Source organism: Psammomys obesus, unplaced genomic scaffold (genome assembly GCF_907164565.1).
Source record: "Psammomys obesus unplaced genomic scaffold, mPsaObe1.curated_primary_1811, whole genome shotgun sequence".
NCBI lineage: Eukaryota > Metazoa > Chordata > Mammalia > Rodentia > Muridae > Psammomys > Psammomys obesus.
This window is the reverse complement of record NW_026592636.1, coordinates 3,431,983-3,453,673: the sequence shown is the minus strand read 5'-3', so window position 1 is coordinate 3,453,673 and position 21,691 is coordinate 3,431,983. Positions and strand designations below refer to the sequence as shown.

The following is a 21,691-nucleotide window of genomic DNA, read 5'->3' as shown; positions in this document are numbered from 1 at the left end:
TGTGTGTGTGTGTGTGTGTGTGTGTGTGTGTGTGTGTGTGTGTGTGTTGGGGGCTTTCTGCTGAGGTGGGTGGGGAGGCTGCAGCCCTGCCCCCTCCGGCCTTGCTGGCAGTTTTGTGGCAGGTGCTGTGGAACCCTACAAGGCTGCTGCCCTGGAGCGCCTGCTCTGGAGAGCCTGCCGAGGCTTCCTCATTGCCAGCTTTAGGGAGACTGAGGGGCAGCTGGAGGACCCGGTGACGGTGAGCTGGCAGGGGACAGGATGGGGCAGTTTGGGAGGAGCCAGGGCTCCAGGGACTAACTGAGCCCTGCTCTCTCAGGGTGAGCCTGCAACCTGGATGACCTTTGTCATCTCCTACTGGGGTGAGCAGATCGGACAGAAGATTCGGAAGATCACAGACTGGTGAGCCCCGGGTGCATGCCTGGTCACTCGGCCTCTGCCGGTGTCCAGCCTCCAGAGGTCACTTGAGGCTCCCAGCTAGATACTGCTGACCGTGTGTCCCCCAGGTCCCTGATGGCATCTTTACCAAATCTGTCCTGTCCCCATCTCTGCCTTGCAGCTCGCGCAAACCCTCTCAACCCCATTTTTCCTCAGTTTCCACTGTCACGTCTTCCCGTACCTGGAGCAGGAGGAAGCCCGGCTTGGGACCTTGCAGCAGCTGCAGCAGCAGAGTCAGGAGCTCCAGGAGGTGAGTGTCCGCATGACCTGACTCCTGTTGGCTCCTGAGCTAGGTCCCTTCTGATTGCCTTTTTTGGCCTCAGGTCCTAGGGGAGACAGAACGGTTCCTGAGCCAGGTGCTGGGCCGGGCGCGGCAGCTGCTGCCCCCGGGGCAGACGCAGATCCGAAAGATGAAGGCTGTGTACTTGGCCCTCAACCAGTGCAGCGTGAGCACCACACACAAGTGCCTCATTGCGGAGGTGTGGTGTGCCACTCGGGCCCTGCCCACCCTGCAACAGGCGCTGCAGGATGGCTCGGTGAGCATACAGGCCGCCAGAGGCCTGCTCCCCTCCTCCGCCTCCACTCTCACGTCAAGCTTCCAGTACCCCAGCTCTGCCCTGGGATTGGGGTGGGGATGGGCACCAGCCCTAGAAGCCTTCACCAGGGCATTACCCAGATATCCCTGGTCCCATAACCCTCCTTCCTCTGACCTCCCACAGTCTCTCCAAGCTACACAAGGCAATTACAAAGTTGGACTTCCAAGGCAGCGGCTAGGTGACCTGAGCCTGTAGGGAACCTCAGGCCCCTTAGCAATGGGTGCAGTGGTGGTCCACGTGGGGACACTGAGGCACACACCTGATGGTGCGGGGCTGGGCCTGGGTGGGCCCCCCAGGGTTTCCGAAGGCCTCAACATCAGCTTCTGTCTCTCTGCCCTCCCCAGAGTGAGGCGGGAGTGAGTGCTGTTGCCCACCGCATCCCCTGCCGGGACATGCCTCCAACCCTCATCAGGACCAACCGCTTCACTGCCAGCTTCCAGGGCATTGTGGATGCCTATGGTGTGGGCCGCTACCGCGAAGTCAACCCTGGTGAGAGCCACTGCACCCTCAGTGGGGGCTAGCCCTCCTACCCGCTGCCTGGGTGCAGACCTTGAGAGGGGCAGGAGCTGGGCCTTTGCCTGGGGTACAGACCCTGAGGTTACGGGTAAGAGCCGGACCCCATCCTTTTTCAGCAGAAAAAGGATATATACTCCCCAGTTCAATCTCTCTAGGGAAGCTATTGGGTGCCCTAGTCCCAGCTGGGACTTTTACTCTTGTCTTTGCTGTTTAAATCCACAGGAAGCCCCATGGAACAGTTTAGGGAACAGGTTTGGGAGCGGCTTAAAGTCCAGCTTGCTTGCTTTGATGAGTTTCTTAGTTTCTGTGGTCACATTTTCCTGGTCTGTAAAATGAGAATGATAGTTGGAACCAGGAGGGCTGGTGGCTGTCAGAGTGCCCTCCACCAGCCTAGAGTTGTGGCTTATTTGGCCAAGCTGTGGTTTCGGTTTGTTTCTTTTTACAAAGTTGGAATGAACAGGAATGAGGATGTAGCTCTGTCCATAGAGTGCCTGCCTAGCTGATTCACGAAGTCCCGGGTTCAGTCCTCGGCGTAAACTGAGCACGGTGGTGCAGGCCTATAATCCCAGCCCTCGGGAGGTGGAGGCAGGAGGACCAAGGATTCAGAGTCATGCTCAGCTACAGAGAGAGCTCAAGGCTGGGTGAGCAAAGTACTTGCAGTGAAGGGTGAGGACCTGAGTTGGAATCCTCAGAACCTCCGTAAAGGCTGAGTGCAGGTGTACACATGGTCCCGGTCCAACTGTGGTAAGATCGGAGCCTGTCAGGGGAATCCTGACCAGGTAGTCTGAAATTCCTGTCAAGGCTGGTGCTCTTGGAGAGAACCCCAAAAGGGATAGAGCTGTGAGGAGAGGAAGGTAGAGAGGGATGCCCCAGCGCCGCTGAGTGCAGGCTTGGCGTGCAGGGTGGCAGTGGTGTGTCCTGTCTGGGGAGGGGCCTCGATCGCAGGGCTGGGGCTCTGCCGTAACTGATGATAGGCAGGGTCGGTCTGAGGCTGTGCCGACACCGGCCACATGATCAGGGACTTCAGTGCCTCAGAACCAGCATCCCGAGCTCCATCTGGGGTCCTGCCAGGGCAGGTAAAATGGTCATGACGGTGGCTGTCCTCTTGTGGGACCTCAGGGAGGGGTGTCACTTGCTAGAACCATTGCAGTTAAGCACTGTGGGTCGCAGAGGTGGCTAAGTGGCAGAGACGGCTGGGTGTGTGCAGATGCCGGAGGCAGAGGCAGGAGGAGCAGGGTCTGAGGCCAGCCTCAGCGACATGGTGAAAAGATCCGTATAGGCCCAGGATATCTCAAGACCAAGTTCTCAGCACAAAAGGGATTTATTTGCCCCAAAGAGACAAAGGGCAGGGGATAAGAGATGAAGACAGGAGATAAAGGACTAGGGAGAGGGGGAATGGAACTGGGGAGAGGGGGAAGGAGTATTTGCAGGGGCAGGCATCCACAAAGGACTGCCTCTGGATGGAGAGGAGCAAATGGTGGTTTATAAAAGGGGAGACCCTGTGTATGGATGAGCTGTTTAATTTTAACTGGGCATGTTAATTAGGTGAGCCAGCAGGGGCTTTTGATTGCTGGACTTCAATACTTTGATAGCTGGACCTTGGTGGTCAGCCTCAGGAAAAGTGGCCAAATAAGATTAGACCTTGGTGGCTAGCTTTAGGACAGTGTTTAGCAAGGCAGAGGGGAAGCGGGGAGAAGGGCAAGGCCGGCCAGAGCTATGTTTGCCATGCTGGGCATGGCAAGCTCAGGTCTAGCCTGGGCTACTAGACATGTTTGTCTAAACATGACAGACCAGCAGAACTGGGCTCAGGGTTCTGAAGGATGGAGGTCTGAGGTTAAGGTGTCAGCAGGCACTGTTCCCCCTGTTAGGGAAAATCTGTTCTAGGTCTTTCTCCTGTGCTGTGGATGGCTGTCATGGCCTTGTGGTCTTCTCCCTTCTCTGTGTTCAAATAAATGTCCCCTTCTATATAAGGACACTGAATACAGGCTTAATGTCCACTCTATATGAGGGGCTGAGCAGAAGGATGACAGCGTAGCTTCTGAAGGGCTCACAGTTGGCCCGTAATTAGGCATGTGCACCGGAACCCCCTTTCTGACCCTAATTCCAGAGATTAGGGAGGCATCTTGGCCTTCTGGAACTTGTTACATGCCTACCAGGACCCACTGTCTCTCTGCCCTTTGGATGGTTGGTGGCAAAGCTTTTGTTTCTTTGTTTCTTCTCCCCTCTCTTTTGCTTTCTTTTGCATTGGTTTCTCTTGCTGTTTTGTTTTTGAGACAGGGTCTCACTTCTCCTAGGCTGGTCTCAAACTCTATTGGATACTTGGACTTCTGCTCTTCCTTTGAACTCCACCTTCCAAGTGCCCTGATCACAGGAGTGGACCATGAGGCCTGGTCTAGGCAGTCCTGGGGGCGGATAGAGCCAAGGGCTTCATGCACACTAACTCTCTAGCTCCTTTTTTTGTTTGTTTACTTGTGATTTTTCAAGACAAGGTTTCTCTGTGTAGCCCTGGCTGTCCTGGAACTTGCTGTGTAGACCAAGCTGGCTTTGAACTCACAGAGATCTGCCTGCCTCTGCCTCCCAAGTGCTGGGATTAAAGGCATGCACCACCATGCCAGGCTATTTATGTTTTTTGTTTTTTGGTTTGTTTGTTTGTTTTGTTTTTTTAATGTAGGAGTGTTTTATCTGCATGTACACCTGCAGGCCAGAAGAGGGCATCAGATTTCTTATAGGTGGTTGGGAGCCACCATGTAGTTGCTGGGAACTGAACTTATGACCTCTGGAAGCGCAGCTAGTGTTCTTAACTGCTGAGCCATCTCTCCAGCCCTTTTACTTGTTTTCTGTGTATAGTTTTGTCTTCCATTTTTGAGACAGGATTTTTGGGCTTTTTTTTAGTCTTGGTCTTTTGAAACAGGGTATCGTTATAGCCCTGCCTACCCTGGAACTCATTTTATAGACCAGGCTGGCCTCAAACTCACAGTTATTTGCCTGCCTCTGCCTCCCAAGCGCTAAGATTAAAGGTGTGCACCACCATACCTGGCTTGAGACAGGGTCTTTCTTGCACTGCAATTTAGGTTGGCCTTGGGCTCATGGCAATCCTTCTGCTTCAGTTTCCTGAGTGCTAGGATTACAGGTATGCGCCATCATGCCTAGTTTATAGATCTTAAACAAAGCATTCAGGGCCAGAGAGATGATTACTGAGTAAGGCTTGCCAATAAGTCTGACAGTATGAGGTCAGTTTCCAGGATCCACATAGGAGAACTGACACCTGCAAGTTATCCTCTGACCTCCACACATGCACGACTTCTCTACAACAAATTAATGAATAAATGTTATTAAAAAAAAAAAAAAAAAAAGACCACAAGCTGGGAGTGGTGGCACATGCCTGTATCCCCAGTACTTTGGGAGGCAGAGGCAGGCAGATCTCTGTGAATTCAAGGCCAGCCTGATCTACAAAGTGAGTCCAGGACAGCCAAGGCTACACAGAGAAACCCTGTCTTGGGAAGAAAAAAAAAAAAAAAAAAGAAACAAACAAAAGACCAGTTAGCAACAGAGCTAGGGAGCTGGCAAGCCTGCAGACCTGCGTTTGGATCTCCAAAGCCCATGTAGGTTCAGCAGTGCATGGCTGTAATTTCAGCTGTGATGAGATTTGGGATGGAACCAGGCAGCTCGTTCTTGGTGAGGTTCCAGACTAATGACAAACGCTGTCTCAAAATGGAGAAGGCTTCTGGGAAATGACACCCATTGTTGTCCTTTGATTTACACACACACACACACACACACACACACACACACACACACACACAACAATAGTAGTCAGGAGGATTACTTCAGGAGTTCAAGACCATCCTGGACCACTCAGCAGCAGCGCTATCTTAAAAAAACAAAACAAAACAACAACAACAAAAAAAACCTCTTTCCCTCTTTCATTTACATTTTTTTTTTTTTTTTTTTTTTGTCTATTCCACCCTAATCCCTTCCAACACCCCAACACCAGGTAGGAGAGAGAAAGGGATAGTGGGAGAGGGGCCACACTTCTCTTAATTGCTTCCTGCTGGTTAGGGTCACCAGGTTCCTTGAAGCCAGTCCAATCCTCATTTTAGGAGATCTCCAACCTCTTGTCTCACAACACAGCCAGGAGCAGCAAGGGGGAAGGAGGAGCATCCTTGTTCTTTCTCACAGCCTCCTCACCCTCTAGGCTCTGGCATTTATTCTTTCTCCAGAGTCCTCAGATTTAAACCATCTGCAGCTGGCAAAGAGCTCCTCTCAGAGCCGGCATGAGGCAAATAGTCTGCTGCTGTGGACCATCAGTCCCACACGCCACATCTGGGACCAAAACAAAAACATGTTTATATCCGCAACAAGCTAGCACTTGCTGAGCCTATGTCCACAGCCTATCACCTGCGAGGCCTGCTCACAACACTCCTAAGGACCCTGTGAGGTGGCACTGAGAAACAGGTGCATGGGGCTTAAGTAGCAAACTCAAGATGGCTCAGATTGACAGTTATCAGCATGTGGTCCCTGCTTCACAGACACACTCTCGCCTGGTCCCGGGGGTCCCTCTGTGGCAACCCAGACAAGGAAGCAGATACCCAGTCCCCCATGGGAACGTACCTGACGGTGTCCTTTCTGCCTACAGCTCCCTACACCATTGTCACCTTCCCCTTTCTCTTCGCTGTGATGTTTGGCGACGTGGGCCACGGACTGCTCATGTTTCTCTTTGCCCTGGCCATGGTCCTCACTGAGAACCGGCCAGCTGTGAAGGCTGCCCGGAACGAGGTACGAAACCTCAGTAGCTGGCAGGGGATAGGGCACGAGAGCTGAGCAGCTTCTCATCACACCATCCCCCCAGATCTGGCAGACCTTCTTTGGGGGTCGCTACCTACTCCTGCTCATGGGTCTGTTCTCCGTCTACACTGGCTTCATCTACAATGAGTGCTTTAGCCGTGCCACCACCATTTTCCCCTCAGGCTGGAGTGTGGCTGCCATGGCCAACCAGTCAGGCTGGAGGTAGGACCTCTATCCCTCCCCCCTCGAGGTCCCTGGCCCACTGTGCAGCGCTGACATCACCTTTTTTTTCACCACAGTGACAAGTATCTGTCCCAGCACCCTATGCTCACTCTGAACCCCAACATCACTGGTGTCTTCCTGGGACCCTACCCCTTTGGCATTGATCCGGTAAGTGGGCCACACTGGTGCGTGTGGATGATGGAGGCAGTTGGGAGGGCTGGCTAGGGCTCCACAGCTCCGTTGGCTTACTGTCCCCTTTGGTAATGGGCACCGAGCACTTCCTGGGTGCCAGGCTCTGTGCTAGAGCCAGTGTTTGGCCTGACACACACGCAGAGAGGCCTGTAAAAAACAGTATCCAAACTGAGTGTACTGGTGGTACACAAGTGTAATTCAAGCACTTGGGAGGTGGGAGGCAGGAGGATCTGAGTTCAAATGCACCCTTGGCTGCATTTGAGCTCAAGGCCTGCCTGGGTTACATAAAACCCGGTCTGGAACCAACCAACCAAAACCCAGGCCAGATAGCAGACCAGTACGTGTGAAATACCTGGTCCGTGTGGGAGGCCTACGATCCCCCTTCTCATCACCCCGTTGCACAAGTGAGGGTGGAATGTGGGCCTAGATGTCTGTGGTACCCAGCTGGCAAGAACCAGGCTTGAGCCCTGGTCGCGTGACCTGACCTGACCTGTGAGAGCAACTGTTGGCTTCCTTTGGCTGTCCCTTAGAACTAGTGATGGGGTGCTGTGACTGGGTCTGTCAGGGAGCAGGAAGGCGCTGAGAAGGACGGGGTGGGAGGCGTCCTGGCAGAACCGACCGCGGTGTTGCTGGGTGCTCACCTCATCCACCACCGCAGATCTGGAGCCTGGCCACCAACCACCTGAGCTTCCTCAACTCCTTCAAGATGAAGATGTCTGTCATCCTCGGGGTCACCCACATGGCCTTCGGGGTGTTCCTCAGTGTCTTCAACCACGTGTGAGCCCAGGGCTGCCAATGGGTGCGGGCAGTGCTCTCCTGGGGCCAGCAGAGTGATCTGACCCATCTGTTCCCACAGGCACTTTGGCCAGACCCACCGGCTTCTGCTGGAGACCCTGCCTGAGCTCATCTTCCTGCTGGGCCTCTTCGGCTACCTTGTGTTCCTCATTGTCTACAAGTGGCTGCAGGTCTGGGCCGACAGACCCTCCTTGGCGCCCAGCATCCTCATTCACTTTATCAATATGTTCCTCTTCTCGCAAAGTCCCACCAATCGGATACTCTTCCATGGGCAGGTAGGTCAGGGGCAGAGCATGGCTCAGACCCTTTCTCTGGGGAGGCCCCACTTGAGTCACTGGGACACCAGGAGCTACAGAGCCACCTGAGAAATGGGTTGTTGGCCAGAATCCCTGTAGAGTTACATCAGAGGCAATGGACTGAAGCTTGCAGCAGAGAGGGGTTCCACAGGAGGTACTGGGAACCTGAAGTCCTTTCTCAGAGGTCCTTGTTAGTGTCCCCAGGCGAGGGACTGCAGTTCCATAGGATCAATATGACCATACCAGTGACTCACTGTGCACACTGTCCATGCCTGCCTTGCCCTCCTCGCCCACAGGAAGTGGTACAGTATGCGCTGGTGGTCCTGGCTTTGGCCACAGTTCCTGTCCTGCTGCTGGGCACACCCCTGTACCTGCTGCGCAAGCACCGCCGCAGAAACCCCCAGAGAAGGCCAGCAGGCAGACAGGTAGAGTAGGGAGGAGTGCAGGGAAGGAGGGCTGTGTGGGAGGGGACCCTCCTTCCCTGCAGGCTCCGTGATGCTGGCTGGGTGGCATGGGCTGCTCCGCAGGCTGGAGCTGTTGATGCTACCTGCTTTCAGGGTGAGGCCAGTGACAAGCTTCTGGCTTCCCATGATGCTGCCACCTCGGAGAACAGCTGGAGCCATGATGAGGAGAAGGCTGGGAGCCCAGCAGATGAGGAGGAGGCTGAGGTGGGTGGTGCAGTACTTTCTTGGGGGAGGGCTGCCAGCCCTGGCTGTTATCTCATGGCCTCTTCCCATGCAGTTTGTCCCCTCTGAGATCTTCATGCACCAGGCCATCCACACCATTGAGTTCTGCCTGGGCTGCATCTCCAACACAGCCTCCTACTTGCGTCTCTGGGCCCTGAGCCTGGCCCATGCCCGTAAGTGACCTTTCTCTCAGGGCCTAAATGTCCTACCCTGTGAAATAGAGATGCCTCACAAGCTCTAGGGGCAGGGAGGGATCAAGAATGCTGGAGTGGGGTTGGGGGACTGACAGTCATTCCTCCACTTTGGCCTCTGCTCCTTGTGTGCAGAGCTGTCTGAGGTCCTGTGGGCCATGGTGATGCGCGTGGGCCTGGGCATGGGCCGAGAGATGGGCGTGGCAGCTGTGGTGCTGGTCCCTGTGTTTGCTGCCTTTGCTGTGATGACTGTGGCCATCTTGCTGGTGATGGAGGGACTCTCAGCCTTCCTGCATGCCCTGCGATTGCACTGGTGAGCACCCCTGCAGTAAGCCTGGGCATGGAGGGGACGGGTGGCGTCCCTCTCACTGGCCCCTCTTTTGCACCCAGGGTCGAGTTCCAGAACAAGTTCTATTCGGGTACCGGCTACAAGCTCAGCCCCTTCACCTTCACTGTGGACGATGAGTAGCGCCCAGTACAACCCCTGCCTCTCTAAAGCAGGAAAGGGAATAAAGAGCTGGCTGGCCCAGAAACATTGCCTTGGTCCTCTCTGGGATACCAGGGCTGGGCTGACAATACAGTGGTCAGAGCTATGGGTTCCAAATAGGCCATCTACTTAGACCAGCCTTCAGCAGAGGTAAAGGTTAGGAGGTGGTGGCCTTTAGAATTGCTGTGAAAACCCACGAACACATCTGCAGACTCTTGAGGGACCAAGAGGGTTAGCTCTAGGGCCTAGAAGGGATGTCCTAGTTTGGTGGGAGTAGATTTCAACCAGGTGGAAAAAGTGAGCTTCCCATTTTGGGAGGTGTGCAAAACTGGCTTTGACTTCAGGCTCTGTCTCCTGAAGTCCTTTTCCCTCCATGCTTGGTCGAGACAGGAGTGGCCTCTTTCATTCCCTCTGGCTGGGAGGAATTCATAGCCAGTGTATGTCACAGACCAGAAACCTAGGTTTTCCAGCCAAGTTATAAAGTAGTTCTTGCAGCTGAAGGCCCCGGCAACAAAGGCTGCTTTGAGGCCAGTGCTGCTATGGGTACAGTGAGCCACAATGGCCGTGGGCAAGCTGCTGGGAAGGGCTGCGGCCCGTTCTGCTGAGGATCTCGGAATGTAGGGTTGGGAATACTAGGATCTTTCAGGTAGTTTCACATGCTTGGCAGACTAAGCTAAGGGAAACAGAGCAGGGCAGAGGAGTGTGGAGGAGCCCCAGGAGACATCAGCAGGGCTGCCCTAGCTGACACTTGCTTGACCTGGCTATTTCAGTTGTCATGGGAACAGCATGCAGCAGCACCTGCAGTCATCACCACTTCTAAGATGGATCCGGTAATACTGCTCATTTGAGCAGGAAATAACTAAGCAAGCCAGTCACAAGGCCTGGAAGGGCTCACCATGCCAAGAACAGGAAACAGCAGGCAGAGAGGGTAGGGGCTACAAAGGTGATTTGGGAAAGGCACTGTCAGAAATGGGAAGTTGTAGGTTGGGCTGGAGACAGCTCAGTGGTTAAGAGTTTGTAGTGCTCTTGCAGAAGACCTGTTTGGTTCCCAGCATCCACACTGGGCAGCTCACAACTGCCTGTGACTCCAGTTCCCGGGCATCCTACTCCTCTGGCCTCCTGGGACACTGGTACATTTCATGTACCTTTCCCCACCACATAATTAAAAATAATGAAAAGCACAAGAGGTTATTAAGCAGATTGTGAAGGAGCCTGTTATTTGAGGATCATTAGGCAAGCCGAGAGTCCGCTGGAGTGGTCACTGTAAGAAAGGGCAGGAGCAAACAGCCAAAGCCACTGCCACTTTCATCCTGTGCTTCAGTGCGGAGTTCAGAGAATTAACCATATAAAAGAGGGGTGGCAGGCTGTGTTTTTCCTGAAGCTTTGTTGGTCAGATCAGCAGGAACAGCTGCAGCTCCCTCTTGCTGCTGGCTTGAGCCTTAAACTTGGCAAAGCAGCAGAGTGAGGCTGTCAAGAAGGGTGGCAAATCCCAGAGACCTTTGCTATCTGGGGCCACAGAGACCAGTGGGACACCAGAATATGGTGTCTCAGAGAATGTTGAGGAGGAGGATGCCCAACCTGGCACAAGTCACATGGCTTTTCCATGTGTGTATATGTTGAAGGAAAACAAAGTATTGACATACACAGAGTGACAGCCTGAGGACAGGTTTCAAGTTTTTATTTATCTGTATAATACAGTCTCAGTGGTAGCAGAAATATGTGCACAAAACAATTCGGAGTTCAGAGTAAAAAAAAAAAATCTAAGTTTATCCCATTGGGCATTTAATGTACATGGATTTCACAGCTCTAGTCTACCTGTACCCCAATACTCTACACATAGCTGCTGTCTCCAAGTGACATCAGATGGGAAGCAGCTTCGGAGGGACCCGAGCAGAAGCCCAAGTTCCAGGGTAGGCAGAGGGAAGGCAAGAAGGGGTGAGGAAGCTAGCTCCAATGCTCCTCCCCAGGGAAGCTGGAGCTGTAAAGCACACCCAGGTAGGAGACACTGAAGTTAAGGCCAGCCAGTGGGGGGGGGGGGGGGGGGGGGGGGGGGGGGGGGGGGGGGGGGGGGGGGGAGGCTGCAGCTACTGTACGCAGGTGCACACGCACAGGTGTGCCTTGTTTCTCCAGGAACAGCTGTCCCCCATCCACAGACCCCATGATGCAGGCTCATCCTGCTGAGCCACTTCACAGTATGTTTGCTTGCTTGCCCTTCAGAAGTGTCTCCAACACATTGCCACATTGTCACCTACAAAGCTTGGTCACAGATGTGCTGCAGCACATTAATATCCTAAGTCAGCACTTGGAGTACCCACACAGCACTGCTCTGTCTGGCTGAGGCTGTAGGTGGCTAAAAGCGGTAGCCATGCAGCCAAAAGGCCTCCAGGTTAGGCGGGCTCTGAGCTATTGCACTATCATACTATATTTCTGCTTCCAGTCATGGTTCAGAGTCCTAGTGACAGCGTAAACAAAGATGAAAGAAATGTTACTCCACTTTAATATAGTCTGTAGTATCATAAACATCGGCGCTCAGTAGTGAGACATCCAGGCCTTCTGCCCAGGGCAGTGGTCACAGCAGCATTCCACCAAGGGCCTGGCGTAGCCGCCTCCTGCAGTCCAGTGGTGAAGAATGGAGTCATCCCATTCACACTCCAAGCTTCCTCTTCTGGTGAAAGTAGGCATCGAACCTGGCTTGGGCATATTCCTGGGAGAGAGCAAACACAGCAGTACTTCACTATGTGGCTAGGCTGACCTGACCTTAAGAGTGCTACTGTGGACCACCATGCTGGCATAACCCACATCTTCTCTAGTGCCATCCTTGCTCTGAGGTCTGTTTTATCTTTCAGTTTCATCTGATCAAATCACATTTTTAAAATTACATTTTATTTTTCAGGAGGTATTCATGCCACAGAGCACGTGTAGAGGTCAAGGGACAACTTCCTTCCCCCACATGAGTACTAAATAGTAATCAGGAAGCTTATTTGGCAGATGTCTTTGTCTGCTGAGCCATCTCACTAATCCAAAACTTGCTTGAAATATCTGAATTTCTCCTGTTCTTGCCTGATGGCATCATTATCAAACCTCCCACCTAAAGTAGAGTCATCCTAGAATGGGCGAGACCTGCCACAAGAAATAGAGTGTGTCAAGGACAAGGACAGCTCTAGCGTTAGAGCCTGGCTTACAACAATGGACCAGCTTCTACTGTGAAGCCAGGTTTACAGGCTGAAGGATGGAGTGGTAATGAGACTATAGCCTTAGAGCATGGGAGGTGGCACCTTTCTTCACTTGTGTGTTCCTTGGGTGGAAAGGGGCTGCAGTCAGCTAGGTGCAGTAGCGCACACCTGTAATCCCAGCACTCTGGGAGGCAGAGGCAGGTGGATCAGTGTGAGTTCAAGACCAGCCTGGTCTACAAATATGAGTCCAGAACAGTCGAGGCTACACAAACAAACCAAACCCTGTCTCAACACACACACAAAAAAAAAAAAAAAAAGAAAGAAAAGAAAAAAGAGAGAGAGAGAAAGAAAGAGAAAGAAAGAAAGAAAGAAAGAAAGAAAGAAAGAAAGAAAGAAAGAAAAAGGGACTGCAGTGAGGCTGACTAACAAAGCCCAGAGTTCCCAGCAGCACCTTTGGCCTGGGGTAAAACAACAGTAACATCATCAAGAAGGACTTTTGGGGTCAGACAGCCTCAGTGCCACCAGGTTGCCAAATGCCCAAACCAAGAGTTTGCACAACACAGCTCTTCCTTGCAGTTGAGGATACATACCATGTACCCAAACTCAATGGATGAAATCTTGGCCTGTACAATGGACCAAAGTCCCCAGAAGAAATGGGAGGCAAGGGCAAACCTGTAAGCACAAAAGTAAGAAGTCTATCAGCCATGTGAGGGCAGTTAGGGAACCACAGAAGTCATCATATACCCCAGCCGTGCTACCAGGCATCTTTCTTTATGCAGTAAGTGCTGCCTTGGCCCTTTTGTGGGACTGTGTGTGAAGGGACTGGACTCTTCCCACCTCTGGCCAGCCATAGGAATACTTACTGGTGTGAATACACCCAGCTGCCTAGCAGGGCACACAGGACACTGTGGTGACCATGCTCTGCTACAAGAGAGTATCAGAACCACCAGCTGACAGCAGCTCCAGAAAACCTGTCCTATGCACTGGGCAGGAAGCTGCTCCCTGAGCAGGAGGCTTCTCCAACCCACACTTTCTGGAGCTCCTGCTAAAGTTCAGACAATAGAACATGAGTGGATGAGCATGTCACCATCTCCAGCCTCTCCATGCAGACAGGCACCACCACTGACTGGCAATTGACTACACTTGCCAACACACAAGGAAAAGCTTACCTGTTGACTTCAATCAACATGTCTTCTTTTATAGCAGACTGCTCTTCACTACTGAGGCTTTCAAAATCATTTTGGAATGTACTCAAGTAGCTGGAAATAAAATGGAGCTTAAAAAAGAATTAGCTGTGTTAGGACGGATGACTGTTAAAAGCAAACAATGCCAATAGCTGCATGCCTATCACACATGCTGCCGTTGCCTTTGTGCCACCAGAATGAGAACAGTAAGCCAAGGTGGCTTCTGACCCTGATGTCCATGGCATCTATACGCTTTCATCGAGGAAGCTTTACATAAGGGGCTACATGAACATCACAAAAATCACACAATTCAAGGGGGGTAGCACTGGCTACTCTTGAGAAGGATCCAGATTTAGTTCCTAGCACCCACAAGGTGGCTTACAACCTTCTAAAACTCTAGTTCCAGGATATCCAATGCCCTCTTCTGCTCTCTACAGTCACTGTATATATGTAGTAGACAGAAAACAACCTCACACATAAAAATTCAAAACAAGAACTCCAGAAGCCCACACACTTTAAAGTACATACAATGGACTAAATTTAAAAAAACAAACACTCTATTACCTAAACGTACATGAGCTGTGTCTGACAGAGCACAAATTCATTTATTTAGGGATCAAATCCAGGCCAAACCCTCTCCTGAGAGACATCCCCGGCATCGCCTCAAGAGCTCAGGAAAAATGTAACTAGAAAGCAACTTCCTTAAGCTTGTACACTGTTCCACAGTTTTACCACTGACTTTTTACCACCACCATCTGCCCCTGGCTGATCCTCCCAGATATTCTGACAGCTCTAAACCCTGAGGTTATCCACTCCATGGGTCTAATTTCTGTTGTACCCTGAACCTCACTCCAAGCAGACCCACCACTCCTATTTTCTCCTGCTCCAAAGCAGGACATATTCAAGTTTATCCTCAACAACCTGTGACCAGAAGAAAGTGGTGATACTTTCTGGCAAGTTCCCACTGGAAGGGCCACTCCTGTATTGGAGTCTGCTTCCTGAAGCTTCTTCATGGACTCCTGGCTCCACAGGCCTCAAGAAGCTCTCTGACTGATCTGCAGCAGTGGCTTTTTCATACCTGTGCTCATAGCATCTGAGCCACCATCCTGCAGCTATGAATTTCTAGGTGAGTTTGTCCTGCTCACTCCCTGACCTGCCCACTTTCAGGGCCATAGCCCATCAAGCTTCCACCCAGGCTTCAGAGATAGGCTGAGAAATAAGAGAGAAAATACCAGGATGAATTCCCACAAGAAATGATTCTCCAGATAACCAGTTAGCTCCGTCAAATTCAGAATGAGAAAGGAACCATTCACAGGAAAGCTTTTCCTCTGCCTACACAGACTCACAAAATGAAGCAGAGTGTCCAATATATCCCACATGCCTAGGAAATAGGGCTTTTGGCAAATAATAACCCTAACTCTCTAACCCAGGTGTGGAGGCCCGACACCTCTCTGAATGAACCAGGTGCCTTCAGCACAGGGAGTTAAGAAAAGATGGACTCAGTTGTCCAGTATGCAAGCTCCACATGAACAAAACAAAACATAAATGACTATTATTTTTGTTCCTTGGGCTTGAACCCTTCTTACATGCTACCAAGTACTTCCACTGACCTACATCACCACTCCTCTGTTTACTATGATGCATACATAGCATTGCTGTGTAGCCCAGGCCCACAGTCTTCTTCCCCTCTCTTCCTCCTAAGCAGCCCCAGCTGTTAGGCATGTGTTATTAGGCCCAGGCAAAATAATGTTTTTAAACAAAAGCAAAAGGGTTTTCCTAATGTTGCTATAATTTAAACAGAGCCATCATGTGACTGCGATGTGGCTGAGTAGTAGAATATTCATCTAGCATGAAGAGGCTGAGTTTATTCCCTAGGAAGACATTCTCTTTCTTCTCTCCTTCCCCTCCCCCCGTAGGTAAACAGAGCATCTTTTAAAAATGAGCCCATGCCTGGGTGGGTAGTACATGTCTTTAATCCAGCACTCAGGAAGTAGAGGCAAGTGGATCTCAGAGTTCAAGAGCATCCTGGTTTACAAAGTTGATTCAGGATAGCAAGGGCTACACAGAGAAACACTATCTCACAAAGCAAAATAAACGAAAACAAAATGAAAAAATGAGCATGTAAGCTAGGTGGTAGCTATGAGTTCAAGGACATCCTGGTCTACAGAGTTCTAGGACAGCCAGGGCTATACAGTGAAACCCTGTCTCAAACAAACAAACAAACAAACAAAAAAAGAGCATGTAATTCTAATTGTGTCACACATAAAGCTAACTTATCAATACAAACGAGTCTCCTACCTGTTGTTTTCGGGTAGGATACTTCTGAATGTTCGCTCTGAAGAAAGGATACTTTTCATAGGTATAATCATACATCCATTCACAGAAATGATTTCCAATGTCAAATCCCCTGAAAGAGAGGAAAATGAAGGCCAGGAATGAGGCACACTGCAAAACCTGCAGGCTCTCTGAGAAGAAAGGAAAAAACCTGAATGGGGCCTGTGGAGATGGCTCACTGCTGAAGAGCATGTGCAGCTCTTGCAGAGAACCCATGTCAGGCAGCTCACAGTTGCCTGCTAACTTCAGTTCCAGGGGATCTGATGGCCTCCTTTGGCCCCACAGGTCCTCAGCCCTAGGCTCACACGTAATGCACATACATACACATAAAAAGTATGTGTATGTATGTGCATACATAAAAAGTATATTAAAAGCTGAATGAACCTTAAATGGGATTCTCTGGTCCCCAAGTTAGGCTTCTGGAGTAGACAAGAGTATGGCAGCTTTAATGTCATAGAAAGCCAAGTAGGTGGGCATCGACCACAGCAGACTGAGAAAAAAAAGGTGCTACCTGAATGCTACTTGGGCACCTGAGTACAATGCTTCCTTGGCAATCAGTACTCATGTCAGAAAGAACCAGCTTGGCAGAGGAAAAGGCAAACTGCTTGTGAGTGCCTGCTCCAACTGCATGGAAAGGCCTATGATGACCTCCCAACCTTCTGTTCTGGTTGGGAGGCTTCCTCCTCAGTATGCTGTTGTGCCTATAATTGCTTCATATTACAATAATGAAACTGTACTCTGAAATTAGCATTTGACTACAACACATTACCTGTAATTGTAACTGCTGTATTCAAAGTCAATGAGCATCAGCTTCTGCTTTTCAGAATTCTCTCGGCCTTCCAACAGTAAGATGTTACCTACAAAAGGTTTGGGTGACAAGATGTTTTATACATAAGACTCTAATCCTTGGGCAGCAGAGTTGATTCTCACCCTGAACGATTTCAGCTTTGGTCCTAAAGACATCAGAGGGCAGACAGAGTACAAGTTTTATCATGGAAACCTGGCCAGGAGACTCCAGGACCACCTATTCCTGGTCCCTATCCTCCTGGGCACTCTGCATACAAGTGAACATAGCCAGACTTCAACTACTGTCTGAAGCAGTACTTTCCAAAAACTTCATACAGTGTGTGTAAGAATGTATCTGGTCCCCTTAACCTCAACCTCCTGGAGCCTTGAGACTGGGCGGCTGTCATCAGCTAGCCAACTAAGGCCCGAGTGACTTGTCCCTGCAGGGTGTTCCAACCCAAGAAGTCCATAGACAATGAATGGCCCAGTGATGTTTTCTCTAAAACTGAATCTAGGAAGGTGGGTGACTGCCAGCCTGCCTACACCAGCCCATTTCTTCTAGATTCCCTACACTAATGTGTTTAGCAGCTCAAGAGTGGGTGGGAGAGCCTGGAGCTACATCCTTTGCTAATTCTGGCCATTCTCCCTTTCCATTAGGGTTTCTAATGGAGGTAGTTTCTAAGTGTTGTGGCATACTCCCATCTTCTAATGAGAATGAAAATCAGACAGGAGGGAGACACTCAAAACTGTACAGTAAAATAAATGCAAGCTGTCATTTCTACCCTTTCTACACTTGGCCATCACTCAAACAACTGATTTGGTCCAGACTCCCCTCCCTGGTGATAATGATCTGCACACCTTATCACCATCAGGACCAAAAGGCTGTGGCTGACAGGCAAACCTGTTGCTGAAATTTCTATACCCTGCTTTACTACACTAGTGGGCAAGCAATGATCGGTTAATCAGAAAAGTATTATGGCTCAAATTAATGGCTTATTGATGAGATGTCTTCATAAGAAACTAAGCTAGAACTAAAAAAAAAACTAGACGTATGATTACCTAAGATTTGGTAGAGAGCCTGGGCAACATGACAAAATGTAGTCTTGAAAACACAGAATAGTCAAACGGTGGTGCATGACTTTAATTCCAACATTTGGGAGGCAGAAGCAGAGTTGGAGGACAGCCTGGCCTATATAGTGAGTTCTAGGACAGGCAAGTCTACATAGTGAGACCCTGTCTCAAAAACCACACACACATATACACACCCTTCAGAAGGAAGGAAGGAAGGAAGGAAGGAAGGAAGGAAGGAAGGGAGGGAAGGAGCTGCTAAGCAGGACTGTAGCCACCTGTGACAAGGCAGATGGAACATCAAGCAAGGTAGGTGACAGTGTGTGCAGAAGGAGTGTGGCAGTTGGCTGCTTTTAAAACTAAACTAGTAAAATTCTGTGACAGAAGCAACATACTTTACTATAATTTTCCTTAAGTGAAACAGTCTGCATATTTAGTGGTGTGTGTTTTTATTTTTGTGGAAACCTGGTTTGAAGAAGTTACACAGAACCCATATAATCTGGGTCTTCTGCTTTGCTGGCTAATTAAGTAGGAATATATACCATAAGGATTACACAACAACAGATACATATAGTTTCATTCTAATTCCCATTTTAGAGACAATCTTTTCAGATCTTTCTAATCAATATATAATATATATATTATCAATATTATAATTAACACTCTACTCATTTTTTGAGAACTTGCTTTTCTAACTATAATGCCGAATGTTTTCTTTGAAATTATTCTTTAGTATAAAGTTCATTTTTTGGCATGCAGTGGCAATTCTTACCTTCTTGACAGTCATTATGACAAAACACAACTGGAGATCTAGTATACTGCAGCAATGATCTGGAAAAAGAAGGCCTCACTGTTACCTATCTAATTCAGTAAGATGCACACATACTCTCACGTGACCGGCATAGAGCCAGCCTCACTGTCACCTATCCCATTCATCAGGATACATGCATGCTCATGTGGCCAGCACACAGCCCTCATTCTAACAGCACACTCATTCATATTCAGAAAACCTGGTGTCTCAGTAGAAAACCCACTCAGCCTCTCTATACTGTAAGCTATTCCCCACTGCACTATGCTCATGCTATGCTGGCACGTACAACTGCTCCTCCTGAGCCTGCCTACTGGCTAAGAGTAGATGCTCCTAAAGTAGTTTCCTTCGTAACACATACCAGAACTAGACAGTTGCTTTCTATCCTAAAAAGTAAGAGCACCTAAAAGGTCTTGGCAGCATTTCCATCTGGCAGAGCACATATGCCTGCACCCACCCTCACCAGGAGGACACAACAGGGGTTTTCATTCAGAAACCAGTATCAAGACTATCAGTGTCTCCCTGTGCTTAGGTTTAGCCTACCATCTTCCTGGCCTACTACCTCCACCCATCACTCCTGCTCTAGGTAAAACCTAACTTGACATTCAGGGTTAAAGAGATGTCTCAGTGATAAAGCATGAATACTTACTTGTAGAGGATGTTGAGTTCATGAGTTCAGATTTGAAAATTAAAAAAATAAAATAAAATATTTCAACGGCAGCACACCCCCCCCTAAAAAAACAAAACAAACAAACAAACAAACAAAAAAGCAGTTGTGGTGACACACACCTTTAACCCCAGCATTCAGGAGGCAGAGGCAGTCAGATCTCTGAATTTGAGGCCAGCCTGGTCTACAGAGTTAGTTCCAGGATAGCCAGGGCTGCACAGAGAAATCTTGCCGGGGGTGTGTGTTGGGGGGACGACGATGACAGACAGACTCCCAGGTTCAAACCATCCTGTTCACCAGGACTTGCTATGAGAGAACATTTACTCTGTAAGATTAGGAACTTACCACCTCATGGCGGGTGGGCTATACTCACCTCAGATTCTCAAGCTCCAGAGGCAGGTTGTAAGTGAGGAACTTGTGCAGTTGCTGAACTCTGGCCTCCCCACTGAATTTAAGTCTTAGCACTTGATTCAGGTATCTGCCACAGGAAGGACAAAGACCAGTGCTAAGCTTAGCAGGTGTATTCTCAGGTCTCACTCAAGCACCCAACTCCAGCCAGTCCCAGTCCCAAGGAAGCCCTGTAGTCTCCAGGAACAGGGAGGGATGGTTGGGCTTTCCACCCACCCACCTGATAGCAATTTTGCAAACAAGTCTTCATTCTTGGTCCAGGAATTGAGTGATTCATACAAGAAAGACTTATTCATGAGACACACATCACAAATGAAGGTATGCATACCAATGAACCAAAGGGGCCTTTGACCACCCTGGCAGATGAACGGAAGCACCCACTTCTGTTACTTCCAGAGACACCAGGTTAAGAGTGATGAGAAACAAGTAATCTCAATACTTACTTTTCCATTGTTCCGAAAAGCCATTTTGGTTCCTTATTGAATGGCATTTTCATACCATGAAATGTGGCCATTTTCTCAGCTATTTCTGCAGAAATATCTGGTAAGCATAATTCTTCAGTGTCCAATCGTCGGCTCTAGAATGAAAAAGGTGTTCAGAACTGCCATTTACACATGCAATCTAACAATTGTATTGAGACCACATCACCTTAGAACAAGAAACCAGTTTGGCTAAGTTAGTGAACCAGTGTAAAAATTTTCTTAAGTGGTGCATGCCTTTAACTCCAGTAACTCAAGAGCTGATGGCAGGCAGATCTGTGAACTCAAGGCCAGTCTGGTTTTACAAAGTGAGACCCTGTCTTCCAAAAAAGAAAGGCATAGCATCCCCACAGTGATGGCCCACTAAGTGCCATGGCACTTCTACAGAGAGAAAGACGGCGTATGTGGAAGAGTGTGCAAGGAGGAACTAAGTCTATATTAAGAAGCTGAGGAAGTCTCTCCTTTAATGAACTAAAACCACCATTCATGTGGTATGTGACTGATCTCTACAGCTACAGCTGGTTTCTTCACATATCAGGACAGATAGCCTATTCTGCAGGAGTTCCCAGTGCTCCATCAGCTAAACCTCTTCCTATCAAAGAGCCCTAGGTTCAAGAGGGCTGCCAAAAGCTCCAAATGTCTCCTTAGCACCAGGGAGCAGACATTAGTGTGTCACACTAGGCAAAAAAGTGTACATGGAGGAGAAATCCTAGCCTGTAAACATTGTGCTGCCTCTGATGTAGCCTGAGGCCTGGCTCATCCTGACAGCCCTTCCACAGGGTGTCCAAGGACTCCTATGGTCTAGGAAATCCCTTTGGCTTCTCCTCACAAGATGCACCCCTGCAAGACTCAAGCTGAGGTTTCCCTGAAAGTACAAAGCAGCAGGCACAGGGCAGGATGGAGTCAGAGAAATCCTGCTTAAATTCTTTCTTCAAAGATATATAAGCCAGGCATGTGACTGCATTCCTCAGTGCCTTGTTTCCTGTTACACAGAACAGGAAAGACACTCAACTCTCTCTCGGACTTGTTTTAGAGTGAAGGAGATGGTCTACTTAAGGCAGGCTAAATTTCAACAATTAAGAGGTGTTTGACACTTAGCACTAAGAATATGCATGGAACTCAGTCTATTGCTCAATTCTGGAATCCTCTCCACAGCATTCTCAACAAGCCATGCTGTTACAATGACAAGGAATCAGCTTCCACTAATCAGATACTCAGAACCTCTAAGGATAGCTCACATGGCTTTCAAAAATGCCACTACAGATACAGAACACTTAGCAAAAGGAACACATTCCCAAAAACAAGTCCTTAGGCCACTGCAACCATAACAGCATACTTAACAAAGCTAGGTAGTTTAAGCCTTTCACACACCTAAACTGTGTGTTTTAACCTGTTGCTAAGGCCACAAGGAATAAAACAGCATAAGATTAAATCAACCAAAAAGAAAATGATGCAACCAAGGGATTCAAGGGCCACTTTATGCAGCTGTTGACAGGCTGACACAAAACATTAACATACTCATTATAGGAAACTTCTTTGCTTGCTTTAAGACAGCATCTCACTGTCTAGCCTGGAACTTAGTA

At 49.4% G+C, this 21,691-nt stretch overlaps 2 protein-coding genes across 6 annotated transcripts in view; one reads left to right on the top strand and one right to left on the bottom strand.

The window, feature by feature from the left end:
- Tcirg1 (T cell immune regulator 1, ATPase H+ transporting V0 subunit a3) overlaps window positions 1-9,247 on the top strand; it is a 12,975-nt gene extending 3,728 nt beyond the window's left edge. For 2 of the 3 annotated variants that reach the window (XM_055614696.1, XM_055614697.1), the window contains exons 6-20: window positions 112-238; window positions 317-399; window positions 592-685; window positions 759-971; window positions 1,376-1,520; window positions 6,184-6,323; window positions 6,397-6,554; window positions 6,632-6,722; window positions 7,405-7,523; window positions 7,603-7,816; window positions 8,134-8,262; window positions 8,365-8,505; window positions 8,579-8,696; window positions 8,850-9,027; window positions 9,105-9,247. In XM_055614696.1, coding sequence (XP_055470671.1) covers window positions 112-238; window positions 317-399; window positions 592-685; window positions 759-971; window positions 1,376-1,520; window positions 6,184-6,323; window positions 6,397-6,554; window positions 6,632-6,722; window positions 7,405-7,523; window positions 7,603-7,816; window positions 8,134-8,262; window positions 8,365-8,505; window positions 8,579-8,696; window positions 8,850-9,027; window positions 9,105-9,183 — 2,029 coding nt within the window. In that variant the 3' untranslated portion in view covers window positions 9,184-9,247. The remainder of the gene's footprint in view (window positions 1-111; window positions 239-316; window positions 400-591; window positions 686-758; window positions 972-1,375; window positions 1,521-6,183; window positions 6,324-6,396; window positions 6,555-6,631; window positions 6,723-7,404; window positions 7,524-7,602; window positions 7,817-8,133; window positions 8,263-8,364; window positions 8,506-8,578; window positions 8,697-8,849; window positions 9,028-9,104) is intronic. The other variant, XM_055614698.1, reaches the window with a different exon arrangement.
- A 2,025-nt stretch (window positions 9,248-11,272) lies between these two features.
- Window positions 11,273-21,691, bottom strand: part of Chka (choline kinase alpha) — a 44,597-nt gene continuing 34,178 nt past the window's right edge. For all 3 annotated transcript variants that reach the window (XM_055614563.1, XM_055614561.1, XM_055614562.1), the window contains 8 exons: window positions 20,073-20,206; window positions 19,595-19,699; window positions 18,519-18,577; window positions 16,662-16,749; window positions 15,857-15,965; window positions 13,544-13,650; window positions 12,965-13,046; window positions 11,273-11,905 (listed from right to left, as the gene is read on the bottom strand). In XM_055614563.1, coding sequence (XP_055470538.1) covers window positions 11,846-11,905; window positions 12,965-13,046; window positions 13,544-13,650; window positions 15,857-15,965; window positions 16,662-16,749; window positions 18,519-18,577; window positions 19,595-19,699; window positions 20,073-20,206 — 744 coding nt within the window. In that variant the 3' untranslated portion in view covers window positions 11,273-11,845. The remainder of the gene's footprint in view (window positions 11,906-12,964; window positions 13,047-13,543; window positions 13,651-15,856; window positions 15,966-16,661; window positions 16,750-18,518; window positions 18,578-19,594; window positions 19,700-20,072; window positions 20,207-21,691) is intronic.